The 22308-nt window shown below is 44.1% G+C and overlaps 1 protein-coding gene across 4 annotated transcripts in view; it reads left to right on the top strand.

The window, feature by feature from the left end:
* Positions 1 to 22308, top strand: part of LOC107382044 (semaphorin-7A) — a 46177-nt gene that overhangs the window by 951 nt on the left and 22918 nt on the right. For 2 of the 4 annotated variants that reach the window (XM_070554757.1, XM_070554756.1), the window contains exons 2-6: positions 1 to 494; positions 17910 to 18040; positions 18112 to 18156; positions 18241 to 18339; positions 18539 to 18644. The exon at positions 1 to 494 is cut by the window's left edge and continues 186 nt beyond it. In XM_070554757.1, the coding sequence (XP_070410858.1) occupies positions 1 to 494; positions 17910 to 18040; positions 18112 to 18156; positions 18241 to 18339; positions 18539 to 18644 (875 nt within the window). Of the gene's footprint in view, positions 8820 to 17909; positions 18041 to 18111; positions 18157 to 18240; positions 18340 to 18538; positions 18645 to 22308 lie in introns of those variants that run through there. The other 2 variants (XM_054732504.2, XM_070554755.1) reach the window with 2 other exon arrangements.

Here is a 22308-nt window from a genome sequence, read left to right as displayed (position 1 = left end):
TTCCGGGCTTGTGCTGCCCGTCGGTTTGCCGCTGCCCCGGAGACCGTGGAAAAAGAAGCGGGGGAAACGAGGCGGCTTCTTTGTTCAGCTCCGAAGGATCCGGCGTGGCGAAGCCATATCGGAGCGCTGCTCCGTGACTGTGATGTCCCGGATCCATCGGCATCTCAATCGAGTCGAGCTGATCTCGCTGCTACCGGGAGGACATGGAGCTGAATGTTACATGGATGTGTCTGAGGTGTGGATGACCGGCCAGTTGGGAGCTCACGGAGCTGAGAGCTGCGCGAGTGCGTGGGATGTGGGGATGATTCTCCAGCTGGGAGCTCACGGAGCCAAGCGCTGTATGCGTGCTTCGGAACCGAGGATGATCCGGCGGCCGACCGCTGCTGACCAGCTTGCGGCACACAATCGGGGGAGATGTGGAGATCGCCTAATCACATCAGATTACTGCGTATGGGGAAAGGAGCGGTGCTTTCGGAGTTCCCCTGATGCTCGAGGTGGGTGCTTGGTGCCTGTTGTTTCTTTGGGTTCCACCGGGTTGCCCTCCCGCTCTCGTTTTCGCCGCTCTCGTTTTGGACGGCACAATCAGCGGGGAATAAATCTGGCCAACCTACAGTATATTGCAAGATTTGATGGAGCCGGACTTTCTCTTCCATCGGGAAAGCAGTCGACTCGCTTTGCACTGATCAATGCCAGATCGGTTGGAAATAAAACTTTTATTCTGAAGGAATTCTTCCTGAACAATAGCTTGTCTGTTCTATGCGCCACTGAATCATGGTTAACCCCTGGAGATTCAGCTGCTATTGTTGAAATGTTACCTCCTGGATGCTCCTTCATTAACATTCCAAGAGCACAGCGCCGGGGCGGAGGTCTATTGACTATATTCAAATCAGATCTTGTCTGCACACCGATTACCCATCAATCAACTCCATTGTCTTTTGAATTAAGTTTGTTTGAATTGGGACGTTCCCCTCCATTGTTATGTGCACTCATTTACCGTCCACCACCCTATAACAAGGATTTTCTTAATGAATTTGCAAACTTCCTGGCAGACGTCTCCTGCAGATATGGAAAAATACTCTTGCTGGGTGATTTTAATATTCATGTCTGCTGTCCTGACAAACCTTTGGTAAAGGATTTCTTAGATCTTATTGACTCATTTAGCATGTCCCAACGTGTTAATGGACCCACTCATGGTCATACACACACACTAGACCTGATTTTTTGTCATGGGCTGCAAATTAGTGATCTTGGCATTCTACCTGCAACTTTTTCTGATCACTCACCAGTTGTGTTTAATATGAACTTAGACTCTGCCTCTCGTGTTGAGTGTTTCCGTCCCAGCTTCTCTCGAACAATTGGACCCAATACTGCTGCACATTTTGCTGCTATTCTTGCTTTGAATTCAGCTCCATTTCAATCTACTGATGAATTTACTGTTGTTGAGGGATTACTTCATGCGCTTGATTCATCCTGTCTGGCTGCTTTGGATATTGTCGCTCCATTAAAATCAAGGCGAAATACATCCCGACCTGACCCATGGCTGAACGAGCAAACTCGTTCCATGAGACAACATGCCAGAAGACTGGAACGTAAATGGATAAAAGACAGGCTTACTGTATCCTTTGAATCCATGAGAGAGGCGTGGTCTCAGTACCAAAGAGCAGTCAGAGGCGCAAGAAATCGATTTTTTGCAAGCATCGTAACGGCTAATTCTAATAATCAAGGTGTGTTATATAAAACTATGAATGCAGTGCTTTCACCAGTTACAAAACTATTTTCCTCTGCGTCTGCTGACTTGTGTAACCAAATCCTGCAGTTTTTCTTAAATAAGATTAGTGTAATCAGAGCTCAGATTCACCAAACCAACCATGTTCCTGATTCAGTCATTCCCCCTCATGTGCAACTTCAAAGCTTTCAGCCCATCTCTCTGCCCTATCTAGAAAAAACTGTTGCTGCCATGAAACCGTCTGGCTCCCCAGAAGATGTTATCCCACCTCGTCTCCTGAAAGAGGTTTTTCCTTTCATTAGCCATAATGTGCTAGACATCTTAAATAGTAGCTTGACATTGGCTGAAGTTCCTTCTGCCTTTAAACACGCCGTTCTTCAGCCAATCTTGAAAAAACCTGGTCTCGACCCCACTGATTACTCTAATCTCCGACCAATTTCCAAATTACCGTTTTTATCTAAGGTCCTTGAGAAAATAGTGTATGAACAGATGCTGACACATCTAAATGACAATCAGGTAATGGACATTTTTCAGTCCGGTTTCAGAAAACAGCACAGCACTGAAACTGCTCATGTTCGGGTGTTTAATGACATTTTTCTCGCTTTAGATTCAGGTTTCCATGTGGTTCTGCTACTTTTGGATCTATCAGCAGCATTTGACACGATCGATCATAACATCTTGATCACCAGACTTCAGACTTGGGCTGGCATTTCTGGTTCAGCCCTAGATTGGTTCAGGTCATACTTTTATAACAGGTCCGCTAGAGTCATGTTGGATGGCTGTTCATCCGAGTCACAACCACTCCGTTGGGGTGTCCCACAAGGTTCAATACTCGGCCCGTTACTATTTAACCTCTATATACTGCCCTTAGGAGCCATTTTCAGAAGGCACGCTGTCTCATACCATCTTTACGCTGATGACTGTCAGATCTACTTTTCATTCAAGCCAACTCAATCAATGCAAGTTCTGTCTGATTGTATCGATAATGTTAAGCTTTGGCTTGCTGATAACTTCCTCCATCTGAATGACTCCAAAACAGAAGTAATCGTTTTTAATCCTCACAGCATCCCGGCTACTCATCAACCTGACCTCAACTATCTATCACCTAATGTCTCCACTGTAATTTCCAACCTTGGAGTTAAAATAGACCAGGCTCTGAAGATGGATGCTCAGGTCAATAACACAGTTAAATCATGTTTTTACCACCTCAGGCGTATCTCTAAACTAAAGCACATCCTGAGTGTTCGTCTTCTCAAATCAGTAGTCCACACTTTCATCACTTCACGGCTGGATTACTCCAACTCCTGCCTATACGGCATCAGTAAAGCAGCTCAATCTAGACTTCAGCTAGTCCAGAATTCAGCAGCTAGGTTCCTGACTGGAGTTGACAGAAGACAGCACATTACACCAATTCTAAAATCTCTCCACTGGTTGCCCGTTCATCTCAGGATCAATTTCAAAATCATGCTGCTCACTTATAAATCCCTGAACAGTCAAGCTCCTCCATATCTGTGTGAACTCGTCCATTACTACAATCCGCCTCGTGCTCTCAGGTCTGAGGATAAGCTCCTCCTAGCTCTTCCAAACGCACGTCTGAAAAGCCGTGGAGAAAGGGCTTTCTCTGTCTGTGCTCCCAAGCTGTGGAACGCATTGCCACTACTAGTGAGGCAAGCACCAACAATTAGCATTTTTAAATCTCGCATGAAAACTCACTACTTCAACCTTGCATATAATACATAATCATGGACCACTTTCGACAACTGCATTCTTTCTACAATAGAATGCACAATAATTAACATCTGTATTACTGTGGTTCTTTCATATGTTTTTATCTGTTGTTTCACATTCCTTTGCGTTTTTAGTGTTTTACGACTGTTAGTTCGAGTATTTTCTTGTTTTCATTTTTTCTTATAAACTATGCTTTAAATGTCATTCTGAACGTGTTAATTTAACTGTAATCTTTTAATGTACAGCGCCTTGTCTGGTTGTAATGCCATGTTGAATGCGCTTTATAAATAAAATGGTATGGTATGGTATGGTATTCCCATCTGTGCCCAATTCCCTTAATTACCGAGCCCCTGTGTATTTAAGCCCCGGTCTTGTCTTTTGTGTTTGTCAGTTCATTGTTGCTTTTCAGCACTGTTTTACCTCTTGTCCTCCTAGCCCTTTTGATTTTAATGTTCCATCTGGATTTGACTGGGACCCTTCTTTATAAAGGAACATTTCTATTCTCTCTCTTTCTCTTATTTTTTTTATTTTTATTTTTAAATAAATATATTCTGGGTTTCTGCATTTTGGGTCCAACCCCCTACACAAAGTGACAGTGACGAGCTGCAGCTTCAGGGACATTTTATAGAGCTCCGGGAGTTGACGTCACTTCTCCCGGCATGCAACAGTTCAAATCGAAACGGCGCCATATTGGCATGCAGAAGCCGGCAGCTGGACTATTTGTTATTGTCAGAAAACTCAATCAAACGGGAAATATGGTAGATTCCTGTTGTGCCCCAGGATGCAGAACAGACGCGGACGACATAAGGAATGAGCCATCTACAGGATTCCCCAAGATCCGAAACACAGCAAACGTTGGATGATTGTAATAAAACGTGCTAGTGACCGGGCGAAAATGAAGCTGTGGGATCCCGAGAGTAAAGGTTTTCGCTTATGCAGCGACCACTTCATATCAGGTACTTAAACCAATGTTTCCTCAACTGTGTGTGGTATTTATTTTAAATGCTTTTATTATGATTCTTAGTGGGCTTCCTAAACTTATTTTGGCGTGGCTTTTTCTGTCTTATTACTCATAGCAGCAAGTAAACATCACGTAAAACGTTGCCTCGTGAGTTCTGCATGCTGCCGTTTACGTGTTTTATGATGACAGCATTTAACCGGCTAAGCTGTATTTAATTTATAAGCAATGGTTGATCAATTGTCAGATCACACATAAAAAGCACTTTGGATTGCTATTATCTGTCTCACCGAGACTACTTACGTGTAAATCTGTTATTTGTCTGTCCATCCATCCATTTTCATCCGCGTATCCGGAGTCGGGTTGCCGGGGCAGTAGCGTGACTTCCCTCTCCCCAGCTGCCGGAGCCAGCTCCTCCGGGTAAATCCTAAGGGGTTTCCCCGGCCAGGTCCGGTGTTGTGCCGGTAAGAAGTCCGCTACGACAGCTTCTGGCGTTTTTAAAAAGTATCCCAGGGGCACGGTAAGGGTCGGAGATGTTTAGTCTATTTAATTTCTGACTATATAAAACGATTTCTTCTGTTTTAAAGTGTGAAGTAAACTCCGACGAAGTAAAATCCAAGCGGATCCCGTTCATGTTCATGGTTACATCCGTGTTTGTTTACCTTTTTTGCATGCCAAAATGGCGTCCACTAACTGAGAGTCACGTGGGGTCCGGAGCTCTATTGGGAAATTTATTAAATTTTGTCGTCATCGTCGTCTTCCTCCGCTTATCCGGGTCTGGGTCGCGGGTGCATATGGCATCCCAACTAGGGAGCTCCAGACCGTCCTCTCCCCGGCCACCTCCACCAGCTCCTCCGGCAGGACCCCAAGGCCGTCCCGGACCAGATTGGAGATGTAACCTCTCCAACGTGTCCTGGGTCGACCTGGGGGCCTCCTGCCGGCAGGACATGCCCGAAACACCTCCCCAGGGAGGCGTCCAGGAGGCATCCTGACCAGATGCCCAAAGCACCTCAACTGACTCCTTTCGATCTGGAGGAGCAGCGGTTCTACTCCGAGTCCCTCATGAATGTCTGAGCTCCTCACCCTATCTCTAAGGCTGAGCCCGGCCACCCTACAGAGGAAACTAATTTCGGCCACTTGTATTCACGATCTCGTTCTTTCAGTCATTACCCAAAGCTCATGACCATAGGTGAGGATTGGGACATAATTCGACCGGTAAATCAAGAGCCTGGCTTTCTGGCTCAGCTCCCTCTTCACCACGACAGATCGGCTCAGTGTCCGCATCACTGCAGATGCCAAACCAATCCGCCTGTCGATCTCCTGATCCCTCCTACCCTCACTCGTGAACAAGACCCCCAAGATACTTAAACTCCTCCACTTGAGGTAGGACCTCTCCCCCGACCCGGAGGTGGCAAGCTACCCTTTTCCGGTCGAGAACCATGGCCTCAGATTTGGAGGTGCTGATCCTCATCCCAGCCGCTTCACACTCGGCCGCAAACCTACCCAGCAAGAGCTGAAGGTCAGAGCTGGATGAAGCTAGGAGGACCACATCATCCGCAAACAGCAGAGACGAGATTCTCCTGCCACCAAACTCAACACACTCCACACCACGGCTGCGCCTAGAAATTCTGCCCATAAAGGTAATGAACAGAACCGGTGACAAAGGGCAGCCCTGGCGAAGTCCAACCCTCACCGGGAACAGGTCCGACTTACTACCAGCTATGCGGACCAAACTCACGCTCCTCTGGTAAAGGGACCGAATGGCCCTTAACAGAAAGCCACCCACCCCATACTCCTGGAGCATCCCTCACAGGGTGCCCCTGGGGACACGGTCATAAGCCTTCTCCAAATCCACAAAACACATGTGGATTGGTTGGGCAAACTCCCATGCCCCCTCCATCACCCTTGCAAGGGTATAGAGCTGGTCCACAGCTCCACGGCCAGGACGAAAACCACATTGCTCCTCAATCCGAGATTCAACTATCGATCGGACCCTCCTCTCCAGTACCTTGGAGTAGACCTTTCCAGGGAGGCTGAGGAGTGTGATACCCCTATAGTTGGAACACACCCTCAGGTCACCCTTCTTAAAGATGGGGACCACCGCCCCGGTCTTCCACTCCACAGGAATTGCCCCCGATGACCACGCAATGTTGCAAAGATGTGTCAACTATGACAGCCCTACAACATCATAGCCTTGAGATACCCAGGACGAATCTCATCCGCCCCTGGCGCTCCGCCGCTGTGTAGATGTTTGACTACCTCAGCAACTTCTGCCCCCGAGATTGGACAGTCCATCCCCAGGTCTCCCGGCTCTGGTTCTTCCTCGGAATGCTTGAGGTGGGATTGAGGAGCTCCTCAAAGTACTCCTTCCACTGTCTGACTATGGTGTTGACATCAGCAGCTCCCCATCCCCACTGTAAACAGTGTGAGCGAGTTGCTGCCTTCCACTCCTGAGGCGCCGGACAGTTTGCCAGAACCTCTTTGGAGCCGATTGATAGTCTTTCTCCATGGCCTAACCAAACTCCTCCCACGCCCAAGATTTTGCCTTGGCAACTGCCACTGCTCCACCCTGCTTGGCTATCCGGTACCTGTCTGCTGCCTCCGGAGACCCATAGGGATGGGTACCGAATTCGGTACTTTTTAAGGTACCGACCGAATTCCCCAGTACCGACCGAGCACCGATTCACTTCATTTGAAACGGTGCCTCATTTCGGTACCCGTCCTTCACAACGAGAACTTGCCTAGACAGCTGTGCATGCGCAAGAGCGTTAAGTCATCGGTCGCTGCGAGCGAGTTGTAAACAGAGCAGCATGGGTAGAAAGAAAGAACGCTAAAGCTTGGGTCCACTTCACTTAATGTGATGGGTAACTGGGTGATGATGAAACCAGCGACAACGATCTAAGTGAGACATCCTCATCTTAATCTGCTCCAGTAGGTAAATAAAATGTAAGATAACGTTAGCTTGATTTGTTAGCTTCCGTTTCACTAATGGTGCGTTCGATTTCTCCTCGGAACTCCAAAATTCCGACTAGAAGAACATGAACGCGCACTAAAATTTGGCTTCACTTTACTAAATGCGACGGGTGACTGGGTGAAGATGAAACCAGTGTCAACGATTTAAGTGTGAGGCATCATCGTTTAAATCTGCTCCAGCAGTTAAACAAACTGTTTAAGATAACGTAGCTTGATATGTTCGCTTCCTATGCCACCATTGTTATCATCTAAGGGTGCGTTCGCTTTCTCCTCAGAAATTCTAACTTCCCAGTAGGAAAAATCAAATGAAAAAAGACGGCAAAAGGAATGAAGATACACAGTAAATTTAGTTCACAGTAAAGATGTTTGCTTCAGTTTAATTATCAGCTTATAAAACTACAAGGACGATGTTAAAATACAAACAGTTGTATGTTATTTATCGTGATATTTATCAAATATGGTTATAAATTGAGAAAAATATATATCTAATTATAAAAGACAATTAAAATATTAAACACTCAAAAGTATCGAAAAATGGTACCGTTAAGTACCGGTATCATTTCGTAGGTACCGGGAATTAGTACCGGATCGATTCAAATGTCAAAGGTACCCATCCCTACCCACAGACCAGCCACGCCCCGTGGGCCTCCTTCTTCAGCCTGACGGCTCCCCAAACCTCTGGTGTCCACCAGCGGGTATGGGGGTTGCCACCACGACTGGCACCGGCCACCTTACGACCACAGCTGCAGGTTTACTGGTGATTCCCAGAATATCTAAAATTAGGATGGGAGGCAGATCTTTCAGTTATCAGGCTCCTCTCCTGTGGAACCAGCTCCCAGTCTTAGTCCGTGAGGCAGACACCTTGTCTACTTTTAAGAATAGGCTTAAAACTTTTTTATTTGATAGGGCTTATGGTTAAAATCTGATCTTGGCCTATATCTGGATAAGTGGGGGAGTAGAGGGAGGTGGAGTGTACAGTCAGTAAAGACGACTCTCCCTTGCCCTGCCTCCAACATGCCTCCATCTAAATAGGCTAGGTTATCCAGAGTTATCTATGTAGTTATGCTGCTATAGGCTTAGACTGCTGGAGGATACACTGACCACTTTTCACACTACTACTTTCTTCTACAATCTGCTCTTTAACTGTATTATTTCCTGCTACTTCAGCTATTAACTTTATTTTTTCTCTAAGTGTTTTTCTCCCCAGAAGAAGCTACAATGATGTTCTGCTGAGCTGTGGTGGCCTCGTGGTGGGGGCCATCGTCTAGCACACTGCTGCTAACCACTTAAACATTCTCCCTCTCCTGATAATAACTTTTTGCTTTCCTTGACGTTGGATGTGCTACTACTAGTTTATCCGTTTAATTATAGATCCACTAGGATAAATACAATAAAGTTTATCTCTCACCAAATACAATATTTACTAAGAAATCACAATGTAACCATGGACACATTGCTTGGTGTGTGTGTGTGTGTGTGTGTGTGTGTGTGTGTGTGTGTGTGTGTGTGTGTGTGTGTGTGTGTGTGTGTGTGTGTGTGTGTGTGTGTGTGTGTGTGTGTGTGTGTGTGTGTGTGTGTGTGTGTGTCTGCTCTGTCTTCTCGATCCCCAGTGAGTCGTGGTGGATGGCTGCTTATCAACTGAACCAGGATTCTCTGGATTTTTCTTCCTGTTAAAAGGGAGGTTTCCTCTCCACTGTCACTATATGCTTGCTTAGTATGCAGATTGCTGTAAAGTCACTGACACTAGTCAGTAACTTTACAGCAATCTGCTGGGTTCCTTATATAGGAAACATTTTTTCTGATTGGCTTAATGAACTGACCTGAATTCGAATGTTTATTATGTGAAGTGCCTTGAGACAACTCTTGTCGTGATTTGGCGCTATATAAATGAAATTGAATTGAATTGAACTGAATTGTCACGATGAGTGCAACTATATCTAGCCGGTACCGCTCAACCTCTGCCACAAGCTCCTGCTCCTTCCCCGCCAGCAAGGTGATGTTCCATGTCCCAAAAACCAGTTTCTTTGTCTGGGAATCGGACCGCCAAGGCTCCCGCCTCGGTCTCCCACCTGATCCACACTGCACCGGACCCTTCATGTTCCTCCTGCGGGTGGTGGGTCCACAGTTGGATGAGCTCATGTATCTGGTTCGGGCTGGGCCCGGCCAGGCCCCATGGGCGAAAGCCCGGCCACCAGGCGCTCGCCCACGGGCCCCAACCCCAGGCCTGGCTCCAGGGTGGGACCCCGGTAACCCTCCGGGCTGGGTACTCCGACTCTTTGAATTTACATCCTTGAAAGATCCTCTGAACCGTTCTTTGTCTCACCAATTTGTCATGGGAGACTCTACCAGGGACACAAAGTGCCCCAGACAACATAGCTCCTAGGATCATTAGGGCACTCAAACTCCTCCACCACGATAAGGTGACGGTTCAAGGAGGAGTTTAGTTTTTTTTTATATACTAAATTTAGCAGGGAAAAACGTGTTATTCAGTATCTGTTCAACAAGTAGTGTGGTAAGCCCCTGTTAATCGATGCTAGCTAAAGGAAGGAAAGGACAGAGCCTTGTTCTTCATACAAACGGAGCAATAACTATTCATTCCTGCCTACGAGGTCTACAAAGATATGAGAACTAAATTAGAGACCGCCAGCTGTTTGATTACAGCTGTGTAGCTGGTGCTATTTAAGTTAAATGCTCAGCATTTACATGGTTTCATAGCTATGCTGGAAGTCCGCTTCAGCTCTTTTTCTCCACATATTTAGTGTCGCCAATTCACCACCTCATAGCTTAAGGGCTGCGACTAGACTCATAGAATCTGGGGTTACAATACGTAACCAACGTTCCCTTTTCCCTTTTCATTCAGAGGCAGAAATTCAACAGCAGAGCTGTGAATCGTGATAAAACGGTCTCTCAAAAATGACAGACCGTCAGATGTGTAGATCGTAAAACGGTCTAAAATCGTCATATCGCCCAGCCCTAGTGTGTGTGTGTGTGTGTGTGTGTGTGTGTGTGTGTGTGTCTGAATAAGTGAGCATGTAGAGAGGCATAGAGCAATACATGTACATTCAGTTGATTGAGTCCATGATCAAGAATTAACAACATACATTTTTCCATAACATTCCCTCCTGTTTATCCGAACAGGATAACCAAACAAAGGGAAGCAACCAAACAGAACAAAACCAAATAAGGAGAATAAAAAATAAGTAAAAAAAATAAGAAATTGTATCCACTTACATACCTAGTCACCATCATCCATGAAAGCTACATCAATCATGACTCAAGACAAAAAATGATAAGCATCAAGACAAGAAAAATACTAAGTAAAGTGATAAACACTCCGATCAGATATGAAAAGTACAGAATCAACACGAAAAGGCAAACACCATGAGGTGCTGCAATCATTTGCCTAATGCGGATCGTAATCGCCATCCTGTTCACTTGTCCAAAGAATCATTCCATACAACGTTCAATACAAAAATCAGCAAAATAATAAGAACAAATAAGGTAATAAACACGATACTGTAAACACAACTGACAATAATATCTTACAGATGTTCACAGAGATGTAGAATGGGATCAGCTACAGCAACACAATTATAACCTTAAGAAAAACTATTTCATACATATTGAAATTAATTTTCTGTGATGCACAGTTCTACAATTTATGGCAGTTCCTGTAAGGAGATTGGGAAGGGTTAGGACACCCATTTAATACACAGAAATTATCAGTACAGTGTATTGAAACATCAGGTGAATTTAGTTTTAAAGCTCCAAGTTGCAGACGAATCTTCAGTGAAGGAGGAAAAATGAAGGTGTAATATTAATTTATGCAGCTCTTACTATGGCAGAGCTGAGGCAAACCAGGCGTTCTTCGTCAAAGGGCTCAGGATGGTTTCAGTCTACGCTGATAAGAATTTTGAAGTCCAGGTCCGGAGCGTAATAATGTAGTTCGGAACATGAAGCGCAAAGTTCAACATCTCAATAGGAAGTCTTCAGGGTCCTTCCATGTCGAGGCGGTTGTCCAATTGTCAGGGAGCTGATCTTGTCCCCGAAAAGTCCTACAGGTCCTTGACCGTGAAACCAGTCCGGAGATTTGGGTGCAGGTGCTTGAAGTGATGATCCTTTCCCAGCGTCTCTTCTTTGCTGTGTCCTGTTGTAGTTGCGTCCAGGGGGTCGTCAGCCAAAGTGGATGCAGGCTACGTTGTCATGTCGGTGTACGGTCAGGGAGGAGCCCCAATCCGTCGTTTCAGTTCCAGTTCTAGTACCCCCTCAAATGCTGCTGTCTCAGTTGTTCCATCAGGTGCTGAGAGGCGGCCCAAGTGCAGGCCATGAGTGCGACTACCAACATCAACAATGTGGTGAACCCAACAAGCTTGAAGCAGATCTTATCTTGTCTTGATCTTATCTTCACCGGTTTGAGAGACGGCACCCTGGTGGTGGCCCACCCCTGTGTAGCCGGACTTCGTTGTCACGCTAGAGCGGTTAGTTGACGTTGATAAGCTTGCAGTGGGATGGATGAATCCAAGATGGCCTCTCAGTAATCTTCGTATCCATGGGAGTAATGAGGAGTACTTCAAATGGACCTCTGGCTGCCCCATCTGTTTCGCTTCAGCACCTTCATCAAAACCCAATTTCCTGGTTTCACGACCTGTGGCGAAAAAGCACAAGAAAATTCTGGGAGATCACTGTTGATTTTGAATTGTTTTCAGCAACAATCCTTATCATCTAATATTTAAGGTTATTCCATCCAGGCAGTGTAATAATGTGAGGAAATCGTTATCAGCCTTCCCTCCTTTTGAGGCATGAGGCAACTCATGCCCACCAGAAACAAAACATAAACCAAAAAAGGGTCCAACACCGGACCTCACATAACATGTGAAAAAAACTCCCATTCCCAAGGAACTTGCAATTACTAGCTCACATCAGCAAGGGGCAGAGTCGTGCAACACAGTGTGCACAAAACAACAAAACAAAACAAAACAAATTAAAACAAGCAACAAAAAAAGCCATAAGCCGTGTAAAGACAATTGAAAATAAACACAAAAGTGATTCACGTCACCTAGGAGAAATTGTAGGGAAAAGAACTGTAGCATGAATTGTAATCCAAAGAAATCAAAAAGAATCAACCCATCTGGGAAAAAGGGTGAGCTTGTCAGCACCCCCAAGCTCATATAAAAAAAAATTATAATAAAAGTAAATAAATATCATGGACTCTATGTGTTTGCTCATGCTATGCCAGAAACTTTCACCTCCAGTGACTTCTTAATTTAATCTCTTTGCTTCTAACACTGGAGTTAACTAACAACGAAACCAGACCTAATTGTAAAAATAATATTTCATCTCCACATGATTCAGTAAGGTAAGGTAAGGTTGCTTCAGAGAACATCAACAATGTACAATGTCACTCAATAATGCTACTCAAATAATGCGTATAATTTGTCAACAGGAGATAAATACTGCTAAATTAAAGCTCCATAAGTGAAATCGGACAACAGAATTATCTAAGGAAAATAAAACTCAGTACGTTAAATTAAACAACAGATTTCCTTAAGGAAAATAAAACTCATTTGTCACATAGAGACAGTGACTGGTCAAAAATCAAACAACTGATGGTGTTCTTAGATACACACAACCCTAAAAGTGTTTCAAAAGATGATAATTTGTCAGGAACAGAGAAGACGTTAGAAATAAGTTGTAATTTGTAATTTGTAAATACGTACACTGCATAAAACACTCTGAGGAAGAGCTGTACTTTAGTTTAAAGATCAAGCTGAGGGATAACAACTAAAGTATTTGTTTTTAGAAAACAGCAAGAATTAATTCAAAAACTACTAGATGTACATGAAATAGGCTATTCACAACATAATGTGACCATCAAGGACTAGTGTTAGGTCATCATGCCACTGATCAAATCTAAGGGCCATGTCAGCTTATTGTGCTCGTCCAGCAAATAATTAAAACAATGATGATGAGTCCAGGGCAAAGACTGCTGTCTCTTTGTTGACTTTAGAAGGTGATAATAAAGTGGGAGCTGGTCTGCTCAAAAGTAGGGGCAAAATAAAGATTTAGCAAAAACAACAGAAAGTATTCACTAACCTACTAGGAAGGAGTTCAATATTAATTACATAATAGATAGATAACACAAGGTAGAGAATTTTTCATAACTTCAAAGAACTAGATTCTTTAACTATTCAGTTAATTTAACATCTTCATAAAAAGTAACTCATCACAAAGTAGACGTTAATGATATCATGAACACAAAATCAAGTCTAGGTAACTTCAACCATGAATGGGGAGATTTGTTTATAAGACTCATTTGTTAGGAAAGTTCCAAAGTTATGAATGGACTAAACACACAGTTCGTGTAGAAGTCTGACATTTAAGAAGTTCAATGTCATATGATAACAGCAAACTAGATAACCCATTGTATCTAGAAATCTCAGATGGATAATGTTTATAAAGATATTGGATAGTCTCTAATGGATAATGTCTAAGAATCTGTTCAAAATGCCGATTCTGAATTCAACAGGTACTGCACACCAGATTACTTCCACCTGGGTGCGATTGTCATCCGCTGCACTCCTTTGTCTTGACTTTGAACATCAGAAACGAAGATTTTAAACAAAAATAAGGAGATAAAATACAATTTGACAATAGTCATTAGTTTTAGTTGGTCTGGGATTACTGTTTTGACCAAAATTTACACTCTTGTAACCTTTAATAATTTGCAAATAATTCACTACATGTCCACCTCAGTGGACAGCGTGTATTCTGAACATGAAATATGTTGGCTGGACTTGCTGAAGTCCACATAGAGGGGCTCAAATGCAATACATTCTTCAGCAGCTGTGCTCAACAGAAAAAACAAATAACAATTATGAGAATCTGTCCAAATTATATTTTTCATTTTTATTTTCTAGCTGTTCCCTTCAGGCTGCAATTGACCTTGGCAGCTCAGACTCTGAGCACAGCTGCGGTTGTTTTGATTCTTTAGGCAGGCCTTGCCTCCTCTCTGTTTCACATTTTCAACCTTTTTTTCTCTCCACCGCTCTGTGCTTCCTCGTAAGCATAATACATTTGTGACACGTCAGTGGTTATCAAAATCATGTTTTCCATCAACCCTCTGATAATTTTTCAGACCATTTCCACATTTCCTGGATCAATGTGCAATATTTACTCAAAAGGTATTTTGTGAGTTCTTATTTCCCCCATACATAGGTACCACACGTGCAAAGCAATCCATACACTCTCTCATTCATCCAAACAACAATTAAAGCAGACAACATCTAAGACAACAAACAACAACACAGATTACTAGAGCTCATTTCTAATTCTCCGGCTAAAATGCTCAAAACCCAAGCCAAATACAGACAGCGTTCAGAGAATCTGTTAAAACCATCACCACTTTACAGTGTTCAAGGAACCTGTCAATGCCATCCTATTCACGGCGGACGTCACCATAATTTGAGTCCCAATAGTTATCATACCGGTTTACTTACAACCTCTAAGACAAACAAACAACAACAACACAGAAAACCAGAGTTGCGTTTCTATTCAAGGCAAAAACACCCAAAGGCCAGGCCAAATCAAAGTTGCGTTTATATTTCAGGTCAAAACGCCCAAAAAGCAATTTAACCTCATTGTTATCGCACCGGTCCACTCATTTAGCGTTCATTTCACGTTTATAACTTTATCACACCAGGGTTGCGTTTATATTTCAGCAAAAATGCTCAAAAACCCAAGCCAATACAGCATCTACGGAATCTGTTTATCTTTCTCTCTGACCACACAACCAACAATGACAACTGGAGTTGCGTTTCTATAAGGCTAAACGCTCAAAGCCAAGCCACCTCTCACTTAGGCCACCCCTCAGTTATCACCTCGGTCCATTCTGTACCAAAACAGCATTGGAATCTGAGGAGATTTAGGTTGTTGACACCGCGAGGCAATGGGACCCCAGCTTTCGAAGGACCAAATTATGTCATGGATTTTATCAATATGTTTATCAATAACCCATTTCCTGTTTTCGGAGAGAGAAGGAGATAATGATCAGACAAGTCAAACAGTTATAACAGTTATAACATAATGCACGAGGCAAAAATGCCCCGAACATCTGTTCACATACTTTATTTATACAGAGATGGGAGTGGAGAGAGAGATTGTGTCTGTGTGTGGGAAGTCAACAATGTGTGTGTGTGTGTGTGTGTGTGTGTGTGTGTGTGTGTGTGTGTGTGTGTGTGTGTGTGTGTGTGTGTGAGCATGTAGAGAGGCATAGAGCAATACGTTTACATTCAGTTGATTGAGTCCATGATCAAGAATTAATAACATAAATTTTTCTATAACATTCTGGCTTAACCATTTTCCTCCCCTTTTTTCTAATGAAGGAGATGAACAGGAAATCATCTTTCCTGCAGTTAGTTTCTGTGTCTGTTCTTCTCCTGAGCAGTGAGTTTCTGTTTGTGTGTGCTCGTGTGCACGCGTGAATGAGGAGGTAAGGGTGCTGCCAATTATTGCCTCAATGCCACTCTTTCAATCCTCCAGGCTACGCCTTTTTCTCAGGTATTTTTCTAGCAGGAAGTCTGGTTGACTTAGGTCTCCACCCATGCCTTGACTCCAACTTTAAGTGTCTTGCCTCTGTTGGGATGATCCCACAACCATCTGATCACTGGGCAACCCACTCTACCTCCTGAGGTACTGCTGCCCATATGGTCAAAAGCTCCAGATAGAGAGTTTGCATGACAGAGCACCTTTAACATGGCTTACCACCGTGTCACCTGTCTCCACCATCTGTCTGCCTGCAGCCGTCTGACTCACACACCAGTGAGGAACGAGGATGTTATCACTAACACCTGGCGTTGCTGTCAGCAGCCTAGATGTTGTCATGGTGAAGGCAACCAAGTCAACATATATGCCTCTGTTATGAAAGCTGCTGAAGGATGTATGGACATATCTTTAATTGCTGTTTTGTACTGGTGATGATTGCTGAACTGGATGTTTCCAAATAGTTGCAGATCTACAAGAGAAAATAGTTTTCTCTATAAATGTTTTTTAAGTGATTAGGTTTAATTAATAAGTGTCCTGGAGCTACATCCTGTGTCCTGGAGCTACATCCTCATATTATTACCTTTTGATTGCTTTAGTTGAGCCTAGTTAGATAAATGTTTACTCAGCTGTTCAACAGAAATATACTGAGTTCACCAGACACCTTAATACAACACATATCATTATGTAATAATTTAAGGGTGGGGTTGACTAATTCTTTTGTTTCTTTTATTAAAGCATGAATATCTCAGCAGTACATGAAATGGTTAAACAGCTTCTATCCATACACAAACGGGAAAGCAGCACTGCATTCATAACATGATTCCAAGTGATTATGTAGATAATAATAATAATAATAATAATAATAATAATAATGCATTGAACTTATATAGTGCTTTTCTAGACACCCAAAGACGCTTTCACACACACTCACATTCACACACTGCTAGTGATGGTAAGCTACTTGTAGCCACAGCTGCCCTGGGGAGGTCTGACAGAGGCGAGGCTGCCATTTGGTGCCGTCGGCCCCTCTGACCACCACTAACACAGGCAAGTTGGTTGTTGAGTGATAAATGGATCAAGTTCACACACACACACACACACACACACACACACACACACACACTTTTATTACTGCAGCTGAAAATGTTCTTGATTTTTCTTGAATATTTTCAACACGTCTAGTTCTTTCCAGGTCCATCACACTTGGAGCTATAACTGAGTTTTCCTGTTATTACATCAAATTCTGATATGATGTTTCAATGTCAACTATAGATAAAAAGAAATGTGGTCTATAGAAGTAATTTGTCTTGTAAGTGAAGGCAGCAATAATTGGCCATATTTACTTATTATTTGTTTGAATTAGGGGAAAAGGGGTGTGCTGTTATTAAAAGTTCTGCAGAGACAAAAGCAGAAGTTGTGTCACATGATCAAAACCAAATTGTCTTGGTCTTTAAAGGGCCAGGTTTTGGGTTTAATCACTTTTAAAACATCAACACATTGTTTGGTTTATTGGTCTGAAGTGCAGCAGGTAATGTCATATTAAAAATTAAAGCCCAGGTGCAGGTAATGAGGGTTGGGTTTGAACACGAGTGGAATGTGGCCCGTGTTAACCCACCTGTGCTGCTCATTCAGGTCTAAAATGTCAGATGTGACACAAACCTGTTTGGAATAATGAAATCTGGGTCCTGAATCTTCATTTTTGGAACAGTGTCTACTAAAGACTAACATAACTCTTCAGCACTTTTAGACTTGCCACAAAACAACACGTTCCTTGTGACCATGCCAAGGAGAGTCAGCAGACTGTTGTCATTTGATCGTGTTTGTGTAACAGTCCATGGCAATAATTCAAGTCCATTTCTTGTAGATGAACAAAGATGAATTGTAATGTTTTTGCCTTCATGTGTTTGAGAAAAAACATTTACGATGAGACATTTAACCCAGCTTTCATCACATAAATCACATAAAATTTCCCTTTGATTACAGAATCGGAGTCTAAAAGGTTACCTTTACCTGGAGGACACACACCTGTCCATATTTTCCCCGAAGGAAAATCAGAAGTTGTTGCATCTTTGGGTGGAACTTACCTGAAGCTGAACTTTAACAACCTGCAGAAGGTAGCTGCTCCCTGCTTTAGTAAACAGCGGTCAGGAGCAGAGTCTCAGTCCTTCATTCTTTCTCTTCTCAGAATCCAGAAGAACAGAAGCTGATGTGGAAAGACTGCAGCAGCCAGGTGAGTGGTTTGGATCTCTACAGGGATGTAAGGAACTGCTCTCCACCTCAGAAAGCTAAGGACGTTATTGTGTTTGTTGTTTAGGACTGCAGCTACAGAATCACCGTGGTCCATCAGAGAGAGGAGGAGGGACAGGTGTTTGTGTGTGGGACCTCAGATGAGAAAACACAGTGCTGTCACCTGGTACGGTTTTATTGGGAGCTGTTAGAAAGTCGGGAAGGATTACTTCTGATTTTAGTCCTCGTCAGAATAATAAACCGATTTCATTTTTCAGAAATGGGATCTGCAAAGTAGCAAATGCACAATCTGAGTGGTTAAAATCGTGTTACAGGTGAGGGAGAATACTGAGGGTTCCAGACATGATTTTGGTTTTGTTTTACAGAATTTGACAGATCATTTCCACGAATGTTATGTCCCTAATAAATTACACAAAATTGAGACAATAGAGGAATCTGTGATCAAAGAAGGAGAACATTCGGTCCTTGTGGGTGAGTTTGTCCTCTGCTGACCCCTTCCTGCTTTCTGCTTCACATGTTTTCTTTGCCAGCTGATCTTATTTTCTGAGGAGAACTTTCATTCTCCCTTTTCCTCCAGGAGCTGCCCTTGCTGAATGTTTGTACTTGTTGTAAAACTGTCAACCTGCTTTTCTCAGCCTGACTGATGGTGATTTTCTTTTGCTGTGCTACTGTTTAAATGATTATGTTCCAATATCTTCTGTCTTCATGCTAAAATGCTTTCTTCCGGTTCCGGTTGAGTGAACGCTGGCGCGTCTCGCTGCCGCTGCTCGCTGGCAAACAAACTTTTTGTATTTTTTTTCTTCTTTTTCACCCTGGTCACATCCCTGTGTCGGTGAAAACTCATTTTCACCTACCTGCTCAGCTTGCGTTCTGGTTGCACATCACCACCTCCCTGCTCCACTCCATAATGTGGTCCAGCAGGATTTCTGTGTGCCTCGCACTGGCCTGGATCATCCTGTCGCTCATTCTTCTGTCCGTGGATGGCCTTCTCCAGTACTCGGCGGCGGAGCTCTTCAACCTCCGCTTTCGCTACTCCGGATCTCCACCACCAGCTCTGTGCCTCTTCCCCGACATCACCTTCCAGCCTCGCCGTCGGTATATCCATCGGGGGTCCCGGCGGAACCTCCATCTCGACGGCTCCAAAGGAATACCCTCCTTCTGGTCCACGACTAGCCGGCGGCTACCCAGGAATACCTGCCGAGCTGCCGACTCCAGCGTGTTAGCCCGGCTGGCTAGTCGGACTAATGCTCCTGTCGCCAGGGACTTCCGCACTGCTAATTTTGGTCTTCTCAACATTCGCTCCCTCTCTGGTAAAGGACATCTCCTCCAAGATACCATCAGTGACCATAAGCTAGACTTTCTTTGTCTGAACGAAACATGGCAACAACCCAGCGATTTCTCACAACTCAATGACTGTACTCCTCCCGGATTTGTTTACCTCTCCAAACCCCGTGGGTCGGGCCGCGGCGGTGGTCTCGCGATACTGTATCGCGAGACTTGGAAGGTCCTTCCCGTAAACCTTCCTCCTCTCACCACTCTGGAATGCCTCGCCTGTCAACTCTCCGGCCCGACCCCCACAATAATTGTCACTGTTTATCGTCCCCCCAAGTTCAGCCCTGAGTTTTTAAATGAACTCTCTGCTCTTTTATCCCATCTGTCCGCCCTTTCCCCAAATGTAATTTTACTTGGTGATTTTAATATTCATATGGACAATATGGCCCTCCCCCTCAGCAAAGACTTCTCCTCATCTTTGGACAGCCTCAGTTTTCATCAATATGCCAATTTTCCCACTCACATTAAAGGTCACACCCTGGATTTAATCTGCTGCTCCGGCCTGACCCCCTCCAACTGTACAGCTGACCCGCTCCCTTTCACGGACCACTTCCTCATCTCCTTTTCTGTTCCCCTCCGTCTCTCCATCATCAAGTCACCACGTATCATTTCTTTTCGTAATATTAAGGACATTGATCTAGCCTCCCTGTCCTCCAGTTTTGCCACCTTGACCCCTAATTTGTCCTCTACTCCCGATGATCTTGTCATTCAGTACAATAACGGTCTGGTTTCTATCCTTAATTCATTTGCTCCCATCAAATCCCGCTCTGTATATTTTACTCGGTCTGCTCCATGGTTCACCCCTGCCCTTCGCTCCTTGAAAGCTACCAACCGGAGGCTTGAAAGACTCTACAAGAAAACCGGTCTCACCATCCATAAAGACTTATATTCTGCTCAGATTTCTCTCTACAAGGACTCCATCTCCCATGCCAAATCACAGTATTACTCCGGTCTCATCTCGTCCAACTCCAGCAACACTAAAACATTATTTTCCATCATGAACAGCATTTTTCAGCCTCCCGACTCCTTACCCATCCATCTTTACTCTTCAGAAACCTGTAACTCTCTCCTTCAGTTTTTTAATGAGAAGGTCAATAGAATCCATCTCTCTTTACCTCATTCCTCCCCTCCCTCTCCTGATTTATTTGAACCCACCATTCCGTTCTCCTCCTTTGAACTTCCCCATCCCTCAGAAATATTAGATTACATCACCAAATCCAAACCTTCCACCTGTCAACTGGACCCTATTCCAACTGTTTTAGTTAAATCCTGCCTTTCTTCTCTGCTCCCTTTTATAACAGCCATTATTCATTCCTCACTATCCTCTGGTACGGTCCCATCCCTATTCAAATCCGCTTCAGTCAGCCCTATTCTAAAAAAACCTGGTTTAGATCCCAATGATTTCAATAACCTCCGTCCCATTTCCCATCTTCCCTTCATTTCCAAAGTCCTTGAGAAAACTGTTGCATCTCAGCTCCATTCACATCTCACCCGCAATAACCTTTATGAACAGTTTCAGTCTGGCTTCCGTCCCCACCACAGCACAGAAACAGCACTTATTAAGATCACTAACGACCTACTCATTGCTGCTGATTCTGGTTTAATCTCTATTCTTATTCTCCTCGATCTGAGTGCGGCCTTTGACACCATTTCTCATCCCATCCTCCTTAATAGACTCTATTCCTTAGGCATCACTCACACCCCCCTCCGCTGGTTTCAATCTTACATTACTGGCCGCACTCAGTTCATCCAGTTAAAATCCTTTACCTCAGAACCCTCCCCAGTCAAGTCAGGTGTGCCCCAGGGCTCTGTCCTGGGGCCCCTCCTCTTCATAGTATATCTCCTCCCTATCGGCAAAATCTTCCGCAAATTCAATATCCAGTTTCACTGCTTTGCAGATGACACCCAGCTCTACATTTCCAGTAAGCCCAACTCAACTCTCCCACCATCCTCCCTTACACTCTGCCTCTCTGAAATCAAATCATGGTTCACCTCTAATTTCCTCAAACTCAACGGCAATAAAACTGAACTTCTTCTAGTTGGCACTAACTCCACCCTCTCAACATCTGACAGCTTTTCTTTAACTATTGACAGTGCCACAGTCTCCCCCTCACCTCATGTCAAGAGTCTGGGTGTCATTCTCGACAGCTCCCTTTCTTTTCAGGCTCACATTAATAACTTAATTCGGTCAGCATACTTCCATCTACGTTCCATAAACCGTCTTCGTCCCTCACTGACCCCTCACACTGCCGCCATTCTCGTCCACAGCCTCGTCACCTCCCGTCTCGACTATTGCAATTCACTTCTTTATGGTCTCCCCAACAAACTCCTTCATAAACTGCAACTGGTCCAGAATTCAGCAGCCCGTATTATCACCAGAACCCCTTCCTTTCACCACATCACGCCGGTTCTCCAGCAGCTCCACTGGCTCCCAGTTAAATTCAGGCCCATCTTCAAAATTCTCCTCCATACCTTCAAAGCAATCCACAACCTCTCTCCTCCATATATCTCAGACCTTATAAGTATTCACACCCCGTCCCGTTCACTCAGATCTTCTTCTTCCATCCATCTTGCGGTTCCTTCTGCCCGTCTCGCTACCATGGGGAGCAGAGCTTTCAGCCGCTCTGCTCCTCGACTCTGGAACTCACTTCCCCCAGACATCAGGAACATCGACAGTTTTACCCTTTTCCAATCAAAACTCAAAACACACATGTTTAAATCTGCCTACAACCTCTGATTTTATTGAAATGTTTCTCTCTGTTTTTTCTTCTTTGGGTTTTATTATTGTTTTATTGTATTTTAT

Source organism: Nothobranchius furzeri, chromosome 9 (assembly GCF_043380555.1).
Source record: "Nothobranchius furzeri strain GRZ-AD chromosome 9, NfurGRZ-RIMD1, whole genome shotgun sequence".
Taxonomy (NCBI): domain Eukaryota; kingdom Metazoa; phylum Chordata; class Actinopteri; order Cyprinodontiformes; family Nothobranchiidae; genus Nothobranchius; species Nothobranchius furzeri.
The sequence above is the reverse complement of the archived record's forward strand: the minus strand, read 5'-3'. Positions and strand labels throughout refer to the sequence as shown.